This window comes from Coptis chinensis, chromosome 4 (assembly GCF_015680905.1).
Source record: "Coptis chinensis isolate HL-2020 chromosome 4, ASM1568090v1, whole genome shotgun sequence".
Taxonomy (NCBI): domain Eukaryota; kingdom Viridiplantae; phylum Streptophyta; class Magnoliopsida; order Ranunculales; family Ranunculaceae; genus Coptis; species Coptis chinensis.
Genome location: NC_141459.1, coordinates 89,552,789 through 89,578,315, shown reverse-complemented (window position 1 = coordinate 89,578,315; position 25,527 = coordinate 89,552,789). Strand labels below are relative to the sequence as shown.

The 25,527-nt window shown below is 35.4% G+C and overlaps 2 protein-coding genes and 1 long non-coding RNA gene across 9 annotated transcripts; 1 reads left to right on the top strand and 2 right to left on the bottom strand.

The window, feature by feature from the left end:
• Positions 1-1,704: 1,704 nt before the first annotated feature.
• On the top strand, positions 1,705-5,480 carry LOC147505515 (TATA-binding protein-associated factor BTAF1-like). 5 transcript variants are annotated; one of them, XM_086558022.1, is made up of 7 exons: positions 1,705-1,778; positions 1,970-2,044; positions 2,570-3,179; positions 3,830-3,976; positions 4,085-4,153; positions 4,743-4,951; positions 5,184-5,480. In XM_086558022.1, the coding sequence occupies exons 4-7, from the start codon at positions 3,926-3,928 to the stop codon at positions 5,275-5,277; spliced, it is 423 nt and encodes a 140-aa protein (XP_086414148.1). In that variant the 5' UTR covers positions 1,705-1,778; positions 1,970-2,044; positions 2,570-3,179; positions 3,830-3,925; the 3' UTR covers positions 5,278-5,480. The 5 variants fall into 5 exon arrangements, 4 of the variants coding, with proteins under 4 accessions (XP_086414148.1, XP_086414150.1, XP_086414146.1 ...); XR_015193346.1 differs by having other exon boundaries at positions 1,734-1,866; positions 4,090-4,153; XM_086558024.1 differs by having other exon boundaries at positions 1,734-1,866; positions 3,888-3,976.
• A 4,762-nt stretch (positions 5,481-10,242) lies between these two features.
• Positions 10,243-14,408, bottom strand: LOC147505514 (uncharacterized). 3 transcript variants are annotated; one of them, XR_015220617.1, is made up of 6 exons: positions 14,364-14,408; positions 12,082-12,175; positions 11,881-11,997; positions 11,301-11,554; positions 10,852-10,996; positions 10,243-10,326 (listed from the first exon to the last, which is right to left on the bottom strand). It is a non-coding gene; the product is annotated as an uncharacterized LOC147505514 (long non-coding RNA). The 3 variants fall into 3 exon arrangements; XR_015220616.1 differs by having other exon boundaries at positions 10,836-10,996; positions 11,881-12,175; XR_015220615.1 differs by having other exon boundaries at positions 11,881-12,175.
• Positions 14,409-17,471: 3,063 nt separating this feature from the next.
• LOC147505513 (uncharacterized) lies at positions 17,472-20,756 on the bottom strand. The gene is made up of 8 exons (XM_086605571.1): positions 20,426-20,756; positions 19,762-20,337; positions 19,535-19,665; positions 19,382-19,451; positions 19,207-19,296; positions 18,693-18,784; positions 18,096-18,190; positions 17,472-17,571 (listed from the first exon to the last, which is right to left on the bottom strand). The coding sequence occupies exons 1-8, from the start codon at positions 20,754-20,756 to the stop codon at positions 17,472-17,474; spliced, it is 1,485 nt and encodes a 494-aa protein (XP_086461697.1).
• Positions 20,757-25,527: the final 4,771 nt, after the last annotated feature.

Genomic DNA, 25,527 nt, shown 5'->3' with positions numbered 1-25,527 from the left:
AAGGACGTTATTCCAAAGTTTTAGAAACAGACATATATATATATATATATATATATATATATATATATATATATATATATATATATATATATATATATATATGTTTTATATATATGATTTATCCGTAGTATTAGCTTAGATTTTGATTTGATTATTCTATATTCATTGCTAGTGAGATGTATAGATATCTGAGAATAAATAAGGAAACAATAATTTTATTTTTTAGTCGTTGTAGGATAAATGAAGTTTGTGAATTAATACCTTCTCTGGAAAACTCTCACGAGGCTATAACTCGTCTACTAGGAAATTCTTAGTGGTTTAAGGTTTTATTATATATGGTCAATGCAATCGCACTTGGCGAAATGAGATTAGTTAGAACTCTATTTTTGGTCACTTATTTTAATTACTCATATTTACTTGAGGACAAACAAAATGTTGTTTGGTGGTGGTTTGATAGGAGCCCAAAACTGTAGTTTTAACCCCTTAATAATATTACATTTAAACCAATTATGCTTATAATAAATAAGAGTTAATACTATTTACATGTTTTTGTGTATTTCAGGTATTGGAGTCAATTATGTGAAAAAATATATCACTTTTGCAAGAGAAAGGAGCAAAGGTTGGTTGCTAAGAAGTTCTATGATTAAATGTCAAGATTCAAGGAGAAAAAACTTTTTTAAAGCCCAGTCAAAGTTGAAAAGTCAAAGTCAACGCAGGTAGAAATAGAGCATAAAAGTCAATAGAACTTCCATAGGCCGTATCTTTGGACTCCAATATTAGAATTAGGCTGATTATATGTCAAAACGACCGGCTTGGAAAGAGATTTCTAATAGTTCAAACCTTGACCCAATCAGAAGAGTAAAAGTAGATGAAAAGGTTGTTGCAGTAATTTATAGCAGAGAAACCCTTTTTAAACTTAAATAATTAGGTTTTGGGCTTGATTTAATGGCCCCAAAACATAGCTCCAAAGCCCATGCACGAAATTGTAAACCTAGCCCTCTCCTATATAAAGAGGACTAAGACAAAACTATAAGTCTCTCACCCTTTAGTTAATAAATTAGTTTTCTTCTTAGTTAAACCCTAGTTATTGTTTTATTAGCATAATCACCATTAATTCAATTCAAGTTATCTTTAATAAATTAGTTATTCATTATGTCTTATTCTTATCATTTTAATTATGTTAGTCTAATGAATCATAGCTAAACCTCCATTAGAGGGGTTTGATTGAAACTTGATGAAGACTTAATGTGTTAGTGTAGAATAAGTTGTAATAAAATATTCCACTCTAGAAGGTAGTTAATTCACCATGAGAATGAGTTTAAATTGTCTCATATGCTAATTATTAGTTGGTAGAGATTGTCATGAATAATTAGGGATTAAAAGACTCAACTTTTATGTGAAAACATAAAGATTAGGATTATAACAATTCTATGCTAGCCTATTAAGAATTAATCAAAGTGGATTTCAAATCCTCCAAATACGATCTTCTTATTCACATCTTCTCATTTAAATTGCCATAATATAGTCTAGAACATCTTAATTAATTATTTCTACATATTAGTTTTATTAAACCATTGCTCTCACGGATATTATAGAATTCACTACAAGAAAATGGATTTTTGCCCACGGTTACCCGGTATTTTTTGCCACGGTCATGAACCCTTGGTTAATCTCCGTCAGGTAAGATTTTTTTACGTTTTGACCGTGGGAAAAATGGAACGGTTAGAGTGTTAGACCACTGTTGCTTCCCCTCCTCAGCAGTTCAAAACGTATACACGGTCAGTTCTACGACTTTCTCCCTCCCCACCAACACTTTCATTTTTTTCGTTTTGTTTTCTCTCTTTCTCCTTCTCTCATCTCAACAAGGTAAGTAAAGCATAAAAATTTTATTTCAAGCACCGATTTTTCATTTTTAGGGTTTTATTTGGAAAAATTGGGAGAACTAATTTTTGAATTTGAATTTTCATAGGATTTACTGAACTGGAAAGGGATTAAAAGCTTTGTTTCTCTTCTCCAAACGCGATCCCCCCATTACAAGTTGAAGGTGTCGTACAAGCTTTTATTATACTATTAAAGTTTTGTTTTTTTGCTTTTAATCCAAATTTAGATGTTGTTCTTGTGAGTAGTCATCAAGACCTAATTTATCTCTCGACCAAACATATCATATTATTCGACTGTCCTCAAAGTGAAACCTTCATTCAAGGTAAATAATTGACTATTTATGTTTTGTATTTGTATTAACTTATCGACTGTATTAAGAATAATAATTAGGTTATCTTACAAGAAGGCCCCATTATGTCAGATACTACGTATCCCGTGTTTCAGAGACAAGTAGATTCAACAATATGGTTTGTGTATTGTCTAGTTATGTAGGTCAGATTGTTGCCACTTCATAACTGTGGTGGAAACTGGACACTTTCTCACGCAAATTAATACTACTTTGCTCATTAACTGTAGGTCAGATTTTATGTTCTTGAATACTACTTTTACCGATGAAATGACTACTCCTTTGCTAAGTAGTAAGTATGGTACTTTGTGGAGATACTTATTTCTGATGCTTTTATTCCAGATTGGGAGGTTCGCCATGGTAGTATGATGGCTTTAAGAGAAATTATAACCCATCATGGCGGTTCTTCTGGAGTGTTTATGCCTGATTTGAGCTCCAAAAGTGTACATTCAGATAAGACTGAAGTAAAACAGGAATTGACCACATTGAAAGGAAAGATGGAACTTGATCTGAATGTTCAGGTTCCAGGGGAGGAGACAAAGCCAAACTGGAAAAAATTGAAGTTGGAAGATGGTATATGTTCGACTATATATACAATGACCTCTGTGGACGAGGGGGCAAATCCTGGTACATGCATTAAGATGGAAGATGGAGGATGTGACTTGATCCCTGAGTAGGTTAGTGATGTGCTTAAGGTTGAATCTGCCAAGGTTGAAGCGGAGGCTTATGTGTATGATGTTGGATCTCATTCTGAGGAAGGGGGTGACATGGTAGAGCAGAAGAGTTTCTTTGAAAATACAGGGCCCATCCCAGACTTGGAAACATCAAAATCTATATCTGGCAACTCTAAGTTGATGAAATTGGTGAAACTAACAAGGCATTTATGGATGAAAAATTGGGAGTTTCTTCAGGATTGTGCCATACGTTTCCTTTGTGTTATGTCTTTGGACCGGTATGAGCTTATCTGCTTCTTTCTTTACTGCTTTGTTCTGATTTGTCCCTTATCTAAAGTTGCATCTCTTTGATAGTTATAAAAGTTTAGAGTTGAAAATAGCTTCATAATTTAAAGTGTTGAGCCCATGAAGCCTCAGATTGAAGGTTTTCTCCTGCTGTAACAGCTAGTTTTTGGTTAATTAATGACTTGGGCCCCATCTGGTACTGCTGAAATACTCCAGTGCATTTTCATTTAGAAGTATAACTTGCAAGACATGCTACTGAAAATTTTAATTCTTAAGGAAAAAGAAATAATAATAATGCAAATTTTGGGTAATCCAAGGGTGGCTCCACGTGTTTCTTAAGGATTACCAAGGTTTGCTTTGAAATACGAAGGTTTGTTTCATATGGCAAAATAAAAGGTTGAAGCAAACCTTGGTATTTCTTAAGAAACACGTGTGGAGCGCTTGGATAACCCAACATTTGCATTACTATTTACATTAGTTTTTGGCTGTTGATCATTTTAATTTCCATAAAAGGCCACCCAAAAATATTATTACTCTTCTGGCAGTCCCTTTAACTTTCACATGGTGTTAGTTCTATAATGATTTTGTGTCTAGTGTTGTATCTTATGCTCAAAACTTGTTTATATACTTGGTGTTTGTGCAGTTTTGGAGACTATGTTTCTGACCAGGTTGTTGCCCCGATTCGGGAAACCTGTGCGCAGGCACTTGGCACTTGGCACAAGGCACAACGCTCAAGTACATGCATCCGTTGTTAGTTCATGAAACTCTGAAGATCTTGTTGCAAATGCAGGTCATTATTTTGGGTTTGGAAATTTGTTATTCTTCCGTCGTTCTTTGGATTCAATATGTTTTCCGAGTTCTGAGTCATATAGGATTTATGCTTCTGTGTATTCTTCAGAGTAGATCAGAATGGGAGATTCGCCATGGGAGCCTTTTGGGTATCAAGTATCTGGTCGCAATACGACGAGTATGATTTGATTCTTCATATTTTTATTGCTCACGTACTTTCAAAGGATGGAATGTTTGTTGTTACTGTTTAAGTTTATTTCTTTATCTGGACTGAGTTATATAGCTATATAGGTGACTATGATACTAATCTTTGGATCAAGTTACTGCAAAAAATTATTTGAAATAAACGAATGCATACTGATTAGTGAATAATATGGATGACATCTTGATGATCTCCTGATACCTATATTTTTAATTTTAATGCCTAAGAAGTCGACTCATGTAAGTTATTGACATGTTTGCTTCATTTTTTTTATTGGTTGTTATATCTTTATTCCCTTAAACCCTAAACCCAATGCGGCCCCATTCCCCAGTGATGGTGTGGTTTGAGATCAAGATTGCAGGCGCATCCTTTCAAGGCTTGACCAGTAGTCCACTGGAAATGTATTGGATTTATACTTTATTTGCTGTTTTGGTTTCATTTATTGTGATTATTTCTTTTCTAAGTGGTTGTTTTTTATACTGAAACATTTGCTTGTGGAGCATCCTCAATTATGAATCTTCGTTCTCTTCTCTCTTCCGATGTTAACTATTTTAGTGGTCTGCAGGATATGCTCAATGGGTTGCTTGATTCTGTTCTCCCCGCTTGTAAATCGGGGCTGGAAGATCCGGATGATGATGTTAGGGCTGTTGCTGCTGATGCTTTAATACCTGCTGCAGCTTCTATAATTTCTCACGGCCAAATGTTACATACGATCGTTATGCTACTTTGGGATATACTGCTTGACTTAGATGATCTGAGCCCATCCACTAGCAGGTTTATGCCTAAACTTATTTGGCATATTCTTTTTATTTTGATGGTAGTACTCATAAGTTAACATAATATGTCTATTGTATGTTTCCAGTAAACATAATTGTAGTTAGTTATCCATATCAAAGTATGTCAACAAATCTTTTTTCTTTTCCAGATTAGTCTTTACGAATTATTTCTTTGGAATTCATTTAATTGAATAAGTATTTATTTATTTATTTTTTTGTATGTTGTGAAGGTTTTTGTTGGTATGTATAGAACTGATGATGATGGGTAGCATGAAGTGCGTGAAGTATATAAAAAGTGTCAGACTTGCATTAATGGCATCATGAAGGCCGGATGATGAAGATGGTTGTGTTCAGGTCCCTATTTATATTTTAGAGGCAAACATAACTTATGTTTTCATTATTTGAATTGAATTTAATGGCTTGTATTTCTTATTATTAAGTTGGGCTTCTTTTGGTTTTGTTTCGACTTTGCACTTGGAATTCTATCTTTTGGTAATCATGCAATGAACAATTTGTGGTTCATTGGTGGTTGTGGAATTGTAAAGATGAGTATAAGTGGAAGGTACAAATGATGCTAATTGTTTGTTTTTCTTTAATAAAAAAATGTATTTTGCCACGGTCCAAAGCCGTGGCTAACATAATATAGCCCAGGCCTATGTATTTTGTCTGTAGGAAAATCTTACCTTTTACCATGGTTTTGGGCTGTGGGTAATGCCAATGACCGATGGGACGTCCGTGGCTATTGATGGGCTTTTCCCACGGTCATGACCGTAGGTAGAGCATTTTTGACGACACAAAAAAGCCCACGGTCCTGTGACGGACTATGGCTGTGGGTAAAAGTCTTTTGCCACAGATTAAGATTGTGGGCAAAAACCTATTTTATGTAGTGATTGTTAATTTAGAGAAATTATTACATCTAAACTACTAAGAGTGGAACGAATTCTGACTCCCGTTATTGCATGATAATTGAGTGTAGAACTTTGATCTAAACATGGAATAACATAGTTTTTATTCTTAGCATAAATTATTATTGTTAGGGTAGATATGTGTCTTTTCTCTTTTATCAAAATATGCAAGACATTCCTCAATAGGTGGGTTAGAGGAATCACTGGGATAGTGGATGAAATTTTTTTCTTCCGTCATGGCGTTAAGGGATAAATGGATGTTAATAGGAAGGGACTCGCAAGGTGGCAAAAAAGGGTTGCAAAATAGTTAAAAGAAATCTTTTTCGATTTCATCTATGTTCAGGGAGTTGAAATTATGATCTTTGTCTTCTTCCTTAAGAGGGGTATCTATTAGTGTGGGAAGGAAAATGTCGGAAGCACTAATGTGATATACAAAACTCTCAATTGATTTTACTTCTCCTTCTACAGGCAAACCTAGTTGTCTTTGCTTGAGTCTAAACATGTTAATTTCCATGGACAAATTTTCAAAGGAAAGAGTCATTGATCCATCTCGACAATTTATTTAGGCATTGGCGGTTGCCAAGAAAGGACGCCCTAAAATGATGAGAATAGAATCATGAGCAACTTCGGTGTCAAGAATAACGAAATCAACCGAGTTGTAAAAATCTTGAAATTTAACAAGAATGTTTTCAACTACGACTTTGGGATACTTAATAGAACGATCGGCTAACTGCAAAGTCATTTTGGCCGGTTTTAGTTCGTGGAGACCTAGCTGTTTGTATAAATAAAAAAGGAAGTAAGTTAATGCTCGCCCCTAGGTCAAATAGTGCAGTTGTTATGAAGTTATCGCCTAAGGTGCATTGTTTAGTTAAAAGGTTTTATGGGGTATGTTGGTTTTTCTCTTCGTGGTGCACAACTCTTTTAGAAACTTGGCGTGTCTAGGTAGACTTTTTATAGCATCTAGAAAAGGTAGGTTTATAGTCAGATTTTTAAACACTTTTCTAATCTCGTCAAAATTCTCGTCCTTTTAAGACACAACTAGTCTCTACGGAAACATGATTTTTTTCTCTATACTTAGCATATGGGTCAACATAAGTATTAACCTTGTTTTTATCTTTTGCCATTTTCCAACTAGGTTTCCATATTGGAACCTCTACAGGTGTAGGATCATCAATTTTATTATGGGGTATTGTAAGGTTTTCCCTTTTGGTTATAGTTTAACTGGTACTTCTATAGTTGTAGGGTCTTTAGTTTCTATGACAGTATTTGGTATGGTTTCATTCTTAGTTTGCGGGTGTACTTTAGGCATAGTCACTTGGTTATCAACTATTTTACCCGAACGAAAGGTAGTGACTGCCTGTAAGTCCCCTTGGTTTATATTACCATTATATTGAATACTGTTTACTTCAAAGGTAGTGTTTGTTGACTTAGAATTAGGCACAACTTGACCTGAAAACACGCCTTGTTGGTTATTATTTTGGTTAGGAGACATGTCAATAACCTTTTGGGGGCACAAAGATTGCATCATTTGCATTGTTTGTTGTAGCATGTTAGTGTTTTGATCATGCTAATCTTTCATCAAGTTGGAGTTTTGTTGTATAATTTGATTTTGTTTTTCCAGCAATGTCACTACTATGCCCTCTGTAAATGGTTTAACTGGTGGAGTGGTCATAGGAGGAGTGACTGGAACTAAGGCTTGTTAAGCGATAATGTCTGGATGTTGATAGTTCTGGGTCATGGGCACTAAAATTTGATTATGTTCACCTAATTGTTCTTGTCCTAGATATTGGTTAAATTGGTGGAAGTTTGTAGTGGGCCTAATATTTTGATTATTAAAACCTGGAGGTATAGCTTGTTGTTGTGGATTATAATTAGTGTTTAGCCTCCATTGTGTGTTAACTGTTTGTCTTAACTGTTGAAAAAGACGAAGTGGAGCGGGAGTAATCGTTACCTCCCCAGTTGTTACTTTTCTTGGATTGATTATCTAAGAAGTTATATGCATTTATGACACCTTTACTTAAGAAATTACCTCCATTCATGATATCTAAAGTTTCCTTATGGTGTTGGGATCGGATAGGCCTTTGAAGAAGGCACTGTGTGTGGCACCAAATCCACCATTCTCCATTTTAATTCTCATCACTCTCTCAGAGAGTTTATCAACAAAATCACCATTAATCTCTTGTAAACATAGGCACCAATCAACACCAAATTTTCTAATAATGTAACATGTAAGGCTTGCCTAATAGGAGATTAGTAGATTACCTAATCTGTAATGGTTGATCCCTCTAATGTTCATACTCTTAGAGTAGAATGTAAGCTTTAAACTTTGGTTATATACAGGTGGGGGTCAGCCTTAACCCCAGCTTAATTAAAAAAAAACACACACACACACACACACACACACCAAACCACCTAAATACTTGTGTCATATTTCAATTTCGTCAACAAATTCTATTTATATAGAATGTCAATTATTGTATAGAATTGACATTTACAAGGTCTTTGGCGCAATGTGCTTAGGTTGTGCCTAACTTAAAAGAGCCTTTAAGAGCAAGTCCAATGGAGAGCTGCTAAATTGGGATGCTAAAATGGGCCACATAGGCCTTTTAGCTTGTCTAGCCAATTTGGCACCCCAAAAGCAAAAAACCAATCCAATCGCGTTTTCTGTTTTGAAGTGCTACGGATGATATAGTTTCTGCCGTCCGTCCATTATTTTGTAACTTAAGTTGAATTTTTTTTGGACAGACGACACAGTTTCTGCCCTCCGTTGAAATTTAACACACGGACGGCAGAAACTATATTGTCCGTCTCCCAAACTTATTATAGCAGCTGCTAGCGAAGGTTTTAACTTTGGCTGGATTTTTGACTCCTTCCAAATTTAAAACCCTTTTAGCAGCCCCATTAGAATGACATTTTTGTGGTTAGGGTGCTATATTTGCCTTTAGTAGCCCATATAGCCTCTATTAGACTTGCTCTAATTGTGAAGTTTGCAGTCCGACTGCTCATCTTATTTGCATTTCAAGTGGCTATATCTTTCACTAATAACAAATATATCAAGTAGAAAATATAAAATATAAAATATGATTCATTACGAGCATACAAAAAATGGATCCAAATCCTAATGCAAATCACATTTACTAATCTAAGGATTTATAATATAATGAGAGGTTAAATGGTCATTCATTAAGTGCATTTTTTGTATTCCTACGATTTAGACACTTCAAATTTTTTCGGTCGATGAACTGCAATAAGCAATAATTAAGCAATAATGATTGGGCTGATTGATTAAGTAATTTCGCTGAAAGACAATGCCCTATTACTTACTCACCCAACTTCGTACTTGATTTAGTAACTCTATAGAATTGTAGCATATTTTGTTAGTTTAGAATGAAGAAAGATACATGGTGAAGGAACACAAGTACCGCAACTCAACTTCATAAATTTCTAGTTATACTTGTACTTGGTATAAGAGAAAATTGGCCCTAACACTTAATTTTTTGGACGTGTTTTATGTGTTCCCCTATTTATGGTAAATCTACCTAAACTAATGAGGGATCGGACGAAGGGGATGATTGAGATGGGATTAGTGAAAGTGGACTCCGGAGAGAAACTACCTACGTACACTTCAATATGGGATCAAGTCTAAAACAAGCTAAGAAGAGGAGTACGTATGCTCAGTCTTGCTCTCTTACTTATGTAGTTCAACTAGAATTTTTCCTTCAGTTTATATAGGGAACACAGATCTCCTATAGGAATCCTATTAGAATTAGAAAGCTTCTTGTCCGGTCTTATTCTTGCTTCAGCAGCAAGATTGAATCAAATCTCTTTAGAATATGCCAATTTAGTATTAGACAGGTTTCCCAACTCTACAAGATTGGTTCCTGGTGTATGTAATTGGCAAGTCTGGATTTGGGGTTGGGTCGTTCCAAGCTTGGACGTCCAATAAACAAGGGCTGGATCGGACCTGTTTGTTAATAGATCGAAACCATTATATTGGGCTTTATCGGAGCTTAGTTGTTTGGGCTTAGTCGTGATCAATCCATGCCCATTACATGTGTCGTTTTTCATTTTTTCATTTTTTTTTAAAAAAAAAAGGCCGAATCAGGACAAAAAAAGTCCCTAGCCCAATATGGCCAAAAGAAGCCCACCCAGTACAAGTTAATTGGATCCATTCTTACCTGGGAAAATCTCTTTAGAAACACAGCCATACCCAAATATAACCATTCTCAAAATAACCATAAGCCCAAACTACATAACCAAACACCATAATTCAAAGTCAACTAGCTACTTCTCCAATTCAAAAAATTATCCATAATTAACCAACGACCTCATATGAATTGACTCAAACCCTGCTAGACCAGGAGCAACATCTTTGAAAGCCGCCGAGACACAACTTCCCATTCATTTCCTCTCGTGGGAGTTTCCTGTGTATCCTTATCTTCTTCCATGTTTCAAATCTAGTGTTTCCCTACACATGATTCAAACCTTAAATAAGCTCATTTGCACCAAACAAGTCAACAACGCAAATATCTGAACTTAAAATAGAGATAACCCAAACAAGGATTGTGTTTAAAAGCAAATAAAGATGTGCTCAATGCTAAACTTAATTTTCCATGCCACTAGATCTGTGAAACAACTAATTATATGACCAGCTCATCCATCCACAGCTAGAAAGCTCTCCTAAACAAACTTTAATATCTTAGAACAACAAATTTTAGACATGCACATATTCAAACCCTTCAGGTAGACACATATCAATTATTATCAAGAGACAACAATCTCACAACATAAACTCAAATTTATAATATTAAATAATCTGATCAAACTATTAAAAAACCTAAATCATCGATTAATTATGCTAAACAGTTTCCATTTAAACACGCATATACAGATCTAAAATAAGATAAAAAAATCGATATTTCTACGGTTATTATTATTTCATGTAAAAGGATGTGTAAGTTTCGATCGAATTATTACCGAAAAAATATCATACCAGTAAAGCTCAAGATACTGTACGAAATAGATACGCAAAACCAAATTCAGAACCATAGTGAATTAGTTATTCCTCCTGATCAGGGTCATCATCTCCTCTAAGATTAGCAAAATCCACTTAAACTTGTTGGAAGGTAGATGGGCTCCTGTAGCATTATTGCAAACAATATTCATTACCTACTGAAAAATATTCATTACCGCACAAGCTATAGTTACTTAATCTTGTGTTCATACAAGATATCCTAATATCGGCTCTGCATGACGTGTGAAGGGGGAATCAAAAAATTGTCAACAGAAAAATAGAGGATGGAGGAGAGAGTTTAGTGAGAGATCAGTAAGAATTGAAAATGTAAGTAAAGCAAGTTTTGCATGTCTCATTTATATCTTAGTAGTTTTTTATGCTTCAAAAGAACAGTTAAAGACTATAGTAGTTTCATAAAAATGAGTTACCTGCTCCCAGCTGCAACCCCTGCATGTTGAGGTCTCTTTCTAGTGACCCTACATAGATGTGCTCCAAATAAATCAGCAGTTCTTTCTTCAGCAAATAAGATTGATTCTCTTAAATGCGAATCTGGTCCTTCTAAAAGCCACTCAGAACAGTTTTTTTCTCAGACCTGATATCGCCTTTTCTCATTTCGTCAATGAACCTCAAATCCCTTTCACGAATCTCAGGAGGAACAGATGCAGCACACATGTCAACAAAGCTGCATGGAAACAAAATGAAAACGGAAGTAAAATTATCATAGCTATATATATATCTGTAAAAATGATAGGAACATGTCAATTATCATAGCTATACATTAAACAGGAAGTATCCTTATTATGTAAAAATGATAGGAACAATGATAAAACAGGAAGTATCCTTATTATGTAAAAATGATATAAAAATGGGATATAAATGAAACGGTAATATAAATATCATAGCTATATATATAGGTAAAATTATCCACAATTATACATGTCAATTATCAAAGAAGAGATGAGTACCAACAAAAAGATTTACTGGTATCAAACTTAGTGTGGTGCATACCGTTTCAATATTGTCCTCCCTTAGCTTGGGACGCTGACAAGATGCTCTTAACATGGCAGTCACCTGCTTCTCATTCAACATTTTAAAATATCTCTGCCCCTCGACAATCTTGCAAACCTAGATTTGAAATAAAATAATACATGAACCTTGATAAAAGTGCAAGCATCCCAAACATAAAGGACTTGAGTAAAAAGAAAGGACCTCCATAGGCAACTATGCTGGCTTTGAATCACTTCCTGCTTGAAGGCCTCGCAAATGACCATACCTCAACTGGTAGAACCACAAAGATTCTATCCTATACAATATACTCTACATGTCAAGTGACATCCACAAATTATCCTAGATCACCAAGTGACATGTATCATATGATGCACCTTAAAATCAGCCACCAATTATTGATTAACCATTACTGCATGTCAAACCCAACTGCTGCAACACCTTGACCTCCACCACCCCTATTGCATATTCTCCCTTGACCAACCAGTAGCACAATCGTTTATGGTCGAGTAGTGAGAGTACTGCCAAATACTTCTTCTTATCTACCTCGTCTTATTAAAAATGGTTCAATCATGTTTCTAATATAGGTCACTTCGTTGCTTGTAACAAAGTCCCACATACATCATTTTCCTCTGCATCCAAGAGACATGCAATTTTTAAACGATATGTAATTTTAAACGATATCTAAATGTATATAATTCATGATTTCAACACCATGCCACCAACGTTTATAGCATTTACAAACAGAAGTAAATTTAGATAAAGGAACTAATATAAAGGGATAACCGTATCAAGCACAATATCAATGAGCACAGGTAAACACAATACCTGTATCTAACTCTTCTTAATTCTTCCATCAAGCACACAGATTCAATGAAACTAGCATATTCAATGAAACTTACATACAAAAAATTATTAAAGTATACCTCTATCATCTGAAGGTCTGCCATATCCTAAATAAAACAAAAAAAATCACTTAGATACCACACGATGATATAGGACTAAAGAAAAAGTGAGATAGAACACTCTGCCAACCTGTACTCCATTAGATAAGTCATAATAGTTGCAAAACGTAAGGACATGGAACAAATTGGAGTAACTCGGATCCCTTTCATAAAATCATTACCCTGTTGCCAAATTGGAACAGGAAATCTTAATTTTCCGTTGAATTGCGTAGACAACTTTTAAACAAACAAATGAACTAACATCCTAATTCAAGCTCTTATCCCTATAACTATGACATGTATAAAACCAATGAGACAAAAACAACTTGAGGTATAATACAGGCATGCCACTTAATACCTATAACACTAACATAAAATTCAAAAGTTGTTCTGCCTTACCTGTCCATAAGTGATGATTGTTCCATTAGTCCCATTAAAAACATCTGTTCCAAAAAAATTCATTCTCATATTATAATATAATACATCATCTGCTTAAAAATCCAGGATATTATACAGTACAATCTAGGGTGTATCTATGTACCTCTAATAATAGGCACTGCAAGAAAATCATACACATCAGCTTGTTCAGATCCCTGGTAGAATACTCTATCGAACCAGAATGTGAATCATCTTCCTTCTCATCCTAAAATCAATCCATCAATCTAATAGTAACAAGTATACAAAAAGCTATTCACAAAACTGTTTGAATTAAATAATTAAGAGGAATTGAGTGGAAAAACAACCTTGTAAATGAAACTTTCAGAATCTAAGCTTTTGATGCAAAGGCTATCACCATTTTCTCCTTTCTCTTTCAAATTTAACGGTCTAAATTTAGTACAAACAACCACTTTCGGCATCTCTGTTACTTGGATCAATCACCTAAACAACGAATCTTCATTATAAAAAGAACTGTACTAATTAGATCTCCATTTTTCACTTTGAAGGAAGAAAAAAATTAAACAAAAGAATAAATACCAAAAACAGAAATGAGATGATACAACAAACCTACTGTTTTACAGGTGATGAGAAAAAAACTTTCAAGAATCAAGACAACGCTCTCCTGCCGCAGTCTATATACAAAATAGTTTGTGTGTTTTCAGTATCTCCCGGAAGTAGATCTTAAACAAATGATAGAAGTGTATTAACAAGCTTAATTCGAGTCGTTAATTGTATTGGAGCATTGGAATTCAATTTCCAAATTTCGAGAAGCTCCAAAATTCCTAAACACACACTGAAAGTTCAGCTAAAATTTGTTAATTTTTTTTCTAGAACCTAAAACTTACAATACAACAAACAACTGACAAAATGCAATTGAATTATAACTAACTGATACTTTTGTAACCATTACTAGTCATTTCCACCATAACATTAATGTTTTCTAATAAGAAGACAACACATTACAAGTCATTTCAAGCTTTATTTCATATCTTCACATCACAAAAAACCAATACCAATCAATAATAAGCTAAAAACATATCCAAAATAAACATTTAACATTTATACAAAAATTTAGGGCTATGATAGCAAGGTTTGTTTACTTACTGATGATATTAAAACAATGATCAAACAGCTGAAAGTGAACAATCTATAATGATTAAGAAGTGATCGATATCAATCAAAACATCAATTGAAGTGATCGAAATTAAAATTGAAATCATTTATTTGGGATCAAAATCAAAAGATCAATTTAAGTGATCAAAATTACCTGAAGAGAGATGATATGTGATTGAGAAGAGAGTGATTTGAGATTCGAGAATGATTTGCAATTCGAGAGCGATTTGAGAGCGAGGGTTTTCTTATTTTTGTGAAGAGAACGAATAAGTGAAAAGTGATTTTTTTTTTTTTGTCCTCTCCTATTTTTTATCTATGGGTTCTAATCCGACGCTCACGGGGACTTCAACGACACACGTGGCTCATAACAAACTAAAGAAGGGCGTCGGTAGTCTTGTCTTTTTTTTTGAATATCTGGTGTAGTGAAACATCCATATTTATTGTAATACCCAATTTACTCTTCCATTAACAAGAACAACCAAACCCAAAATTGTTGCCTTCTCATTTTCTCTCAAACAACATCAAATTCATTATAAAAGAAGAATTAAAGGAATAATATCATCTTCAATTTCTTATTCTTTTTTGACTTCTCCCCTAAAAAAGAATTGAATCAGCAACCCATCTTTCTTTACAGAACCAAATCTTAATATCTTATTATTTCTTTATTCTTTCCTCATAACTCATCTCACTTGCATAATTTTTTTTTTTTTTTTTCTATTTGGGTCTCTTTCTTATTTCCCATTTTCCCACTCATTAGTAGTGATAGATGGTTGAGGTGATGAAGATTGGGGGGAAGGAGAGAGCGAAAGAAATTTGAGAGAAAGAAGAAAGAAAAATCTTTGGAGAAAAAAAAATACATAATAGAAGAGTAATATAGGTATTAGAGAAAATATGAATGATTCTAGAAAAGAATCGGTCTAAGTGGGGGTTTATTTATTTGTGATAATTCAATAGTTGGAGAGTAGGGGGGAGGGGACCAAATGCATCCAAAAGTGTGGGATTAGGTGTAACGACCTGCTCTATCCTAACACGTCAATATTGTCCTCACTTAGCCATTGCGGACATCCGACGGTGTGGGGTTTTCGGACTCCGGACAACAACTTCCCAAGAGATCACCCATCCTTTAACTATTCCCGCCCGAGCATGCTTAACTGTGAACTTCCCATGGAATCCGTAGCCAAACGATCCGGAAAAGGCCTCTATGTTAGGATTTAGAGGATCAATTACTCATGGCCAAAATCTTTGGAGAGCTGCCTAAGCGAAGTGGGATCACACTATGGCATAACCGTCACCCATACCAGGGTTAGGCGCCTTACCATCATACCCCTCCTTGGGCCACGCCCAGGGATATAACACTCCCATCACCTTAAAATTGAGTTGTCCTCAGTTCTGATACCATTTTGTAATGACCCGCCCCATCCTACCACTTCAATACTGTCTCCACTTAGCCACTGCGGACATCCGACAAAAAGAGAGTAAGGGGGGACCAAATGCATTAAAAAGTGTGGGGTTAGGTATAACGACCCGTCTCATCCTAACACGTCGATATTGTCCTTACTTTGCCATTGTGGACATCCAACAATGTGGGGTTTTCGGACTCCGGACTAGGGGTATAAAAAGGCCCTCAAGCCCTCGGCCCGGCCCATGAGCCGAAAAAACCCAAATTTAAGCCCTCCTGCAATTTGAGGGTTGGGGCCACCCCTCACGTTTTGATGAGAGGGTAAGGGCCTAGATGTGAAAGCATGAGGGGGACCCTCAACCCGACTCTCAAAGGCCCTCACAAGGCCATCACAACTTTTTTTTTATGTAATTTTATTTATATTTTGTTAAAAAGTACGTAATTGTATAAATAGCAAAATGAAAAATATGTTTTACATAAGTTAGTGTTTTGTGTAGGCTCCTCCAACGTTACATGAAAAATCTAGTTCAAAACAACAAATCGTTCCATTGTCGGGATATAAACTCGGGTCACTTCTCCATGTATAAGCAAGAATAAAATATAAATCAGGGTGATGTGATATGATCCTTAGTATATGGTAATCACGTTTTTAATCAACTTCAACTAATCAACACACAAGTTATTATACAACCTACAACACCACATCATATTTTTGGTCTCATATATATTTCTTATTGATTCTTGGAATACATCGACACATAAAATAACCTAATATAAGAACGAAAATTTTGAATTTTATTATCTTACAAATTTTAGCCAAATTATTAATTAAGTATATTAACCAAAGTCAAGATTAAGAAAACCTATTATTTAAACGTGATAATTAATTTATCGCTTATAAATTTAGCAAGATTATACTGTACATAAACAATTTAAGAGAGTAATCAAACCCAGCCTTCTAGCTCGGCCCTCTCGCTTGACCCTCAATTCTCTAAAGAGAGGGCTGAGGTGAAGGTTAGGGCTTCCCAATTTTAGCATTGGCCCTCATATGCCCGCCCCTCACTACATGAGAGGGCCAGGCCGGCCCGTTTTACACCCATACTCCGGACAACAGCTTCCCAAGAGGTCACCCATCCTTGGACTATACCCACCAAAGCACGCTTAATTGTGAACTTCCCACGGAATCCGTAGCCAAAACGATTTGGAAAAAGCCTTGGCGTTACGATTTGGAGGATCAATTACTCATATCCAAGATTTTTTGAGAGTCGCCTAAGTGAAGTGGGATTATCCCATAGTTCATGATTCCGAAATCCTCGGAATTCCGACAAATCGAAAAATCGGAATTCCGGGTGATGTATCAAAATATGCAAGGTCTTCATTTTCACCGGAAAATTATACATGGCCGGAATTAAAATATTTTTTATTCATCTTTTATCATTTTATGTTCATTTAAACATTAAATAAAAATGAAAATGAAATAAAAATACATGAGCAATTAATTTTAAACAAATAAATATTCAATGGAATTTTAATTAAATTGCAAATCAATTTGTTGGTTAAATTTTAACCAACAAATAAAAATTAAAAATACAAATTACAAATTACAAATTACCAAGTCAATTTTTTTTCATGTCTTAGACTCTTATGCTCTTAGGTCAATTTTTTTCCCCAAACGACCTCCAAATTGTTTGAAAATTAGTTTACAACATTTGAAGGCTCAAAATAACCACAAAGTTAATAAAATGCTCAAAAAATTTCGACATAGTCTCCCTTGTAAATTTCACATTATACTTTATAAACCTGTCATAAATTCATACGCGTCATAAACTAACAAACATACAATCATACATATATGCATAGCCACAAAAACTTCTAACACAGTCTACCCTATAAATTTCACGTTACACGCTATAAACCTGTCATAAATTCATATAAAATACTAAATACTAAACTATTTACTATACTAACAAACATATATATCCAAACATACGTAACCTAAAATACAAAGTTACAAAATAACAAAGAAGTCTAAGATATGAAAAATTATTACAACCCAAATGTCTTCAAAAGTCCAAGTCCAAATGTCTCCCAACATCAATTAGAAACATAATTCCAAAACCTAAGTCTAAGTTCAAAAGCCTAATTAGAAGCATAGTTTAAACTAACACAAATCTCATAATACATAGTTATGCTTTCATCGAGAATAAATGAATTGAGTGCAATATTGCTCCCAACTCATAGTATTCATGAACGCCCAGTTATAATTATACACATATTGATTATAAGAACTTTGACTAAGGTAGGTGCCCATCTGAAGTAGGTACCCAATGATGGGATACCCATCGTATTGAACAATAGCAGTCGGAGCCCAAATTTCTCCTACCTTCACAAAACCCAACTCACTAGTAGACGAAGGCTCCTAAGAAAAATCAAAATCAAGTATAGGTTTATTAGAAAAATAAATGATTTGAAATGTAAACAAACTTGGAAATAAACTTTATAAATACCTCAAACACTGCATACTGGTGGCCCATCTCCTGATGTGGTTGGAAATGATACGACTCGATCTCTTTACCAGAACGGGAATGATATGGCTCGCTCTCTTGCCCAGAAGGATAGCGATAATAGGAAGAGGCAGCACTACTCTCACCCGAGTAGTTCCCATAATAAGAAGAAGTATCACTTGCTCCACCGGGTTGTGCTCTCCTAGTTCTCTGGCGACTCCCAGAAACTCATCTAGTTCCTTCCATGCACCTCTCACCATCACCATCGAAAGGGTCAAAATCTACATCCCTGTCATATCGGCAATACAATTAATATGCATCCTCAGCAAGACCACCACCACCGCCACTACCACCATCATCACCACCATCATCACATCCATCATCATCATCATCATCATCATCGCCCTCCCCACCAACGTCTATATCACCGCCCTGCCCACCACCACCACTAGTACCACCACCACCACCACCACCATTATCATCACTTGAATCACCAATGATATTATTATCTGGTTCCCCATCGAATTAAATACTTCATCATCATTGTAATCATGATAATCTCCAATGGTGTCATTAGGTGGCTGTTCTTCTTCTTCCCAATCAAAGTGATGTCGATTTGGTAGGGGCGCATGGTTCCTTATATCCTCTCCTAACATCTATGCAATGAGGGGGTCAGGTAACCCGTCCTCACTATCTAAGTCGGGTAGTGGAGGGGGATTTCTAATCCACTCGAACAAAGGGTCCTCGGCTCCAGACTCAACAAAGTAATGATGTAGATCAATCGGGTCATCTTGCTCCTTTACTCTTTTCAAGTGTTTCATCTTCAACCTCAAGTTGTAATGCACATAAACAAAGTCATGCAGAGTTTCATCATTCATGGTGTTTCTTTTCTTCGAATGGATCATCCCAAATGTGCTCCAGTTTTGCTCACACCCAGATGACGAACACATTTGAGAGAAAACTCGAATGGCTACTTCCCTGAGATTAGGTGCATCCTTCCCATATGAAAACCACCAATCAGCTGCATATATTCATTTACATGACTTTAGTAAAGCTTTAATACAAAGCTAAACACCACAATTTTTATTTAAAACCTACACGCTTACCCGGTTGAGTTGAACTCCTGCCATGCATAGCGGCTAGTGTACCAAAGGAACCATTTGCATCCAAAAAGGCCTTTAATTGTATATCACTTGTAAATATTAAATATTTAAAAGTAAAGGCAAGTAATAAAGTAGCATGTTTCATTTCTTTTTTACCTCAATCATGCACTTTGCTTGTTTTGTAGGTTCGGCAACCAACTTTGCAATCACTACTTGCAAAGCATCTATCAAATCCCCCTGGTTTGCCAAATCATTACTATATTGCTCGCTCGGATTTAGATAATAAGCTGAGAAACACATACGCATTCAATATGAGATAGAAAACTCCAAAATATATTTTTCATTCATTATAAATAAAGAACTCAAAACCTATAATTGCTTACCAGCCTTGTGCAAAACATGTGACAATTGTTTGTCCCATCTCCGGTCAATAATACACAAGATCCAAGCATGATATTTGGTTGCCCTCTGCACTTCACATCTCATCTGCTCCATTGCAGGATTTGCAGCATGCAAATATCCCATGGTAGGCTTTTCATCACCATTCACTAATCTCAAAACCTTTACCAAAGGTTTAAAAACTCTAACAAGTGTCTTTATCTTTCTCCAAAATGACTTATCAGCTATGGTATCCTCAACCTTAAGTGCCATCACTGATGGTTTTCTTCCTTTAAGCGCCAACCAATTAGGTGATGTAAACATCTCTCTCAGCTTGTTCATTTTTTCCACCATGCACTTCAAAGCAATGTAATTGCTTGCAAATCTAGTAGGCCCTGGTCTCACAAGTTCTCCACCACACTTAGCCCGCATCAAATCAAGAACTTGAGGATGATTGTAAATGTAGGTTGTGACCTCCCTAGCTCGCTCAACATTTTTCTTCACAGTTGTTTTTCTACCAAACTCCTTCAAGATTAAGTCAATACAATGCGCAGCGCAAGGTGTCCAAAACAAATTGTAACCTGAAATTGAAAACACAAAAGAAGTGTTTATAAGCAATTGCAATAGATTAACAAAAATTTATATCAATTATAATTTAAACATATTTACCAGGATTATCCATAAGCACTTCTCCAGCTTTTTTGTAGGTTCTCCCATTGTCTGTAACAACTTGAACAACGTGCTCTTTCCCTATCATATTAATCACCTCCTTCATATGTGCAAGTATGAAAATATGGTCTTTACAATGCCCTGACACCTCCTTTGAGGCATGGAAGACGGTCTGCCCATCACAATATACCATAAAGTTCATGATATTCTTTCTAGTGGGCCCTGTCCAACCATCACACATAACTGTGACTCCATATTGCTTCCACTTCCTTTTCTTTCCATCAATGTAAGCTTTCAATTCATCAACATTTTTCTTCAAGTATTTATGCATTAACTAATGGAGAGAAGGACCCTGCACCCCATTTCCTGCCCTTGCTACCTCATCTATCATAGGCTGGTAGAAAGGATTTTTACACACAACATGTGGGGCAATCCCTGCCCATAGAGCAAACTTTGATACCAAGTCTTTAAACTGATCACCAAATCCCCTGTTAATAATATGTTTCACAGACGGTTGCCTTGCATCTTGATGTCTAAGGGCATCAAAATCAGCATCCCTAGGATAAGTTCTCTTATGAGAAGGATAGAAGTCACACAATGTGCCATCAACTGAGGATGTAGACTTTCTTCCATGTGCCATAGTGTCTTGCCCAGAACCACGATAAGAAGATTGTTCTCTTCTTGATTGAGTTCTTGTATAACGGACTTGTACATCATCCCCACTTTCTGAATCAACAGTAGTAGGATTGCACATAGTTTCCATTATATCTCTGTCATAGCCCTTCTTTTATCATATTTCTCTTGTTTCTTCCCTAACAAAAAATCTCTCATTATGACCATCGCTTCACCAAGTACTTTAACACATTTTACCACATCTTCATATCCACTCGCTAAATGTTGTTTAAGACGAGTGATGCCACCTCCTTTAATGATTTTTTTGCAGTAATTGCACTCAAGGTGATTTTTCGAACCTGCTACCCTTGTACAATGATCCCATCCTATATCCTTAGATCTTACCATTTTCGACAAATATTCTACAACGTTCCCACTGCAGACAACACATTCCACAATATTTTCATAAAATCCAAAATAAAATAATATATGCATACGCATAAAACATGAATGGTTACACAAAATTAAGCGTTTATGAACAATATGCAAACCTACTTACTAGAAACCTAGAAATTATATTTGAAAAAAAATATACATTGATAAAACCTTCCACATATCAAGAATCATCATTTAAATGTGATAGAAACCATGTTGGCACATTGGTTAAGAGAAAACATATTCTTAACCATTGAAAAATATACCGAAATCTCATTTAAATGTGATAGAAACACAGATTAAATAAAGTAATCAACCAATGTAAGAAGACTAGCTTGCACCAATTTTTGCATATAAAAAACATTTCCGTTCCTCTGTCTCCATTACATTATTCTTTTCTCACACTATCTTCTTAAATGGTATTAACTTCTCACACTATCTTCTTTTCTCATACTCAATATGTTTGACTCACAAGTCACAACTCACAAGTTTTAGATCTAGAAACATAAACTAATGAAACAAAAATGAATCGAATCGAGTCACAAGTCGTTCAATATATGAATTTCAAGGAATGCTAACTTGTAGCCGTTCAATATATGAATTTCGAAATGGTCGACACAGTGAAAGGCTAAGGATGATTAATTCAACGGTGCTAATAGAAATATTATTAATGTTCTGCTAGTAGTAAAGCTTAACCAGTCACTTTTAAGCCACAATATCCACACATGTTACGCCCAAGTACATTGAAATTTATATGTGCATTCACACACCACAGACACAATATCTGTGGGTGTTGAACATCATAAAAGGCAGTTTAAATCATTGCACAGATTCATACATATCTTTCAAAATCAAGCGTGCAATTGTTCTACATTGTGTGGTCTTGTGGTCTTCACACAACTTAGAAAACGATCTAATGCCATCCTTAAAATTACATAATTTAGTGGATTAAAAAGATTATAGACTTATAGTATCGAAGTTGTTATTAAGCAGTAGTATGCATTTCTTTGTACATTTTACGAACTTGTTGCAGATAGGCTGATGTTGAAATTTTTTAATGCAATGGTTTGATACAATGGAATTGTAAGAAGGAAGCCTGTCCTCTAAGTTGAGCAAGTAAACTTTCTAGATAGGATGGAGGAACTCTTGGGTTAAATGTAGGACTGCAGTCGTCTGTAGGAGTAGAAACCATATTCACATCACAGTTATTGCTTGGGACTGAACCAAAGGAGTGTAGTATGTAATGACAACGGCAAATTGATCTTCATACTATGATGATAGTGTGTGTGTGATCCACATACACGACTAGACTATTACGAACTGAAATTTGGTAAGGAGGTTACTATCGCTAGTTATTTAACCAATTAACAAGATCTCTTAATGTCATGAGATCAATTTTCCTTCAGTTATCTCCTCAAGCCGTCGATTACTTCGATGAACGCATCGTTGGTGCCTTAAGAATTAAGATCGATATGATGTTCAGGAACTTGTATATTTTTCAAAGTATTTAAATTTTTTAAAATTTAAATGGAAAAAAATAGATTCTTACCTTTTAGATTTAGAATTTGGAAACTAGAAAAACTCCACATCATCCATGCTCCGATTACTCCGGTGAATAGTTTTTTGGGAGAGAGAAACTTTTTTGAGTGAACTGTTCGGTATTGTCGAATTTGAGAAGTATTCGGATAGTTTTCGTTATTTGCCGTCGAATAATAACTTATTTACCAAAAATGCCACCAGCGAAACATTCTGGAGTGATTCGTTTCGATGCCATTTCGCTTTTTTAAAAAACTGAAATATCCACCGAAATTCCGACGTTTCGTTCGGAATCGTGAACATTGATTATACCATGGCGCAACCGTCACCCATACCCAGGCTGGGTGCCTTACCATCATACCCATCATCAGGCCTCGTTGAGGGGTATCACACTCCTACTACCTTAAAATTGAGTTGTCCTCAGCTCTAATACCATTTTGTAATGACCTGCCCTATCTTACCACGTCGATATTGTCCCCACTTAACCACTGTGGACATCAAACAGAGAGGGGTTTTCGGACTCCGAACAACAACTTCCCAGGAGGTCACCCATTCTTGGACTACTCCCGCCTGAGCAAGCTTAACTGCGGAGTTCCTACGGAATTTGTGGCAAAATGATATGGAAAATGCATCGACGTTAGGATTTAGAAGATCAATTACTCATAGTCAGGATCTTTGGACAACCGCCTAATCAAAGTCGGATCACCCCATGGCGCAACCATCACCCATACCTAGACTAGGCGCCTTGCCATCATACCCCTCCTCGGGCCACGCCTAGGGGTATTACATTAGGACTAACTAACCCTTATTGTTAGTTGGATTTTCAACAATGACTTTGCAGATCTCATATATTAAGTTATTTTGTTCATCTCAATTATATTACTTTACTATTTGTTTAATTTTAATACTTTACTAATAATATATATGTTTTTTTTACTAAGAACATAAAAGAAAATAAAAAAAATTGTTTAATTAGTTATTTCAAATATTATGGACCTTCATAAACTTTACTAAGCTAATAAGATCTTAATATCAACGATTTTGAAGACGTTCCAAAAAAAAAAACCCACCTTTTTACTATGAAATTGAAGCAATGGCGACAATTATTATCGTCGGTGAAGGTGTCATATTTAGTGATGTTGTAAATTGTCGCTCTATATAATTGTTGACTATATCTTTACCAACAATTTGGTGACGCTCCAAAAAAATGTTGCGAAATCTAATTAGCGACGTTTTTGCAATATTTAGCGACATTATGTTTTGTCGCCAAAAACTCATTTCTTGTAATATATAACAATCTAATCGAACCTTTCTTTCTCTTCCGATCCATGACTTTCTCTTGGTACTCTTTAGGCTTGGTTATAGCTTCTCTTACCATCTCTTTCACGACAACCACTTTCTTTATTTTCATCCTTGGACTCTTGACTCATACAATGTTTAAGGGTATATATATAAATCTTAGAAATAATTAATATGGCAATAGAAAATTATTTTTGGTTTCTAAATTAATTAATGAGCAATTTGTTAGCATGTAATATTGGTAGTCTGAAATTGTAGTAAGTGTTAAGTTCCTCGTCAATTAATATAGAACATATTTGAATTACAAAATTTCCTCGTGTAAGATTTTGGAAATTAAATTTAGAAGTTTTGTGACTATAAACAAGGGCTAATTTCTAGTTGGCAACAGGCAATTTATTATTCATTGATGATTTAACCTAATATTATGTACGCAGAATTTTGTTTTGCCTTATTTGTCCAAATGCCTTAATCAGTATATCAAATCTTTTTTGCCCAAATACAATTTTGTTTTAATAAGGTTGGTGTTTGTATTTTCTTCAAGTTCATTTATAGTTTGAAAAAAACATGACAATTGGTAGTTTGGTACTACCCTTGGCGCATCCTCAATGACCTCTTTTTAAAATTACTAAAGGGCATAATTTTTAACACCCATAATTACCTTCGTTTGCTTCCCTGAAGAAGTGAGATATGATAATCCATTTTTGGCAATTACAGAGTAGTGATTTCAACCTCTGCATGGTGGCATGGAGTTGTCTATCTCATATTGTGATACCTAGATTGGGTTTGTGCTTATTCTTACATGGATCGACTCCTAGGCCACCTCTCACACGTTGATACTGTCTCCATGCCACCAAAGGTCGAGACCTAAAGCTTGCCCATCCATGGGTGTGGGCCTGAGTTTTCTCAAAAGACATGGACATTAGTTTACCCATGATGGGCATGCTTTAAACTTGGACTTTTGGCTAGCATAAATGGGACAACATCGACTTGTTGGAGGTGGTACGCTAGTCGATCTAATATAACCAAAATCCTAGATATAGTTCTCTCAGAGGAAGCTTAAACACAAACCCAATCCGGGATATCACACCTATATTCTCTGAATAATAGTTGCGAGTCCATTATATTTGTATAACTAGACATGATCAAAACACCCATTTGGGCATAAGCTTCGACACTATTAATTGTTCCATCTAATGTCTGGTGAATTGAAGTTGAAGTTT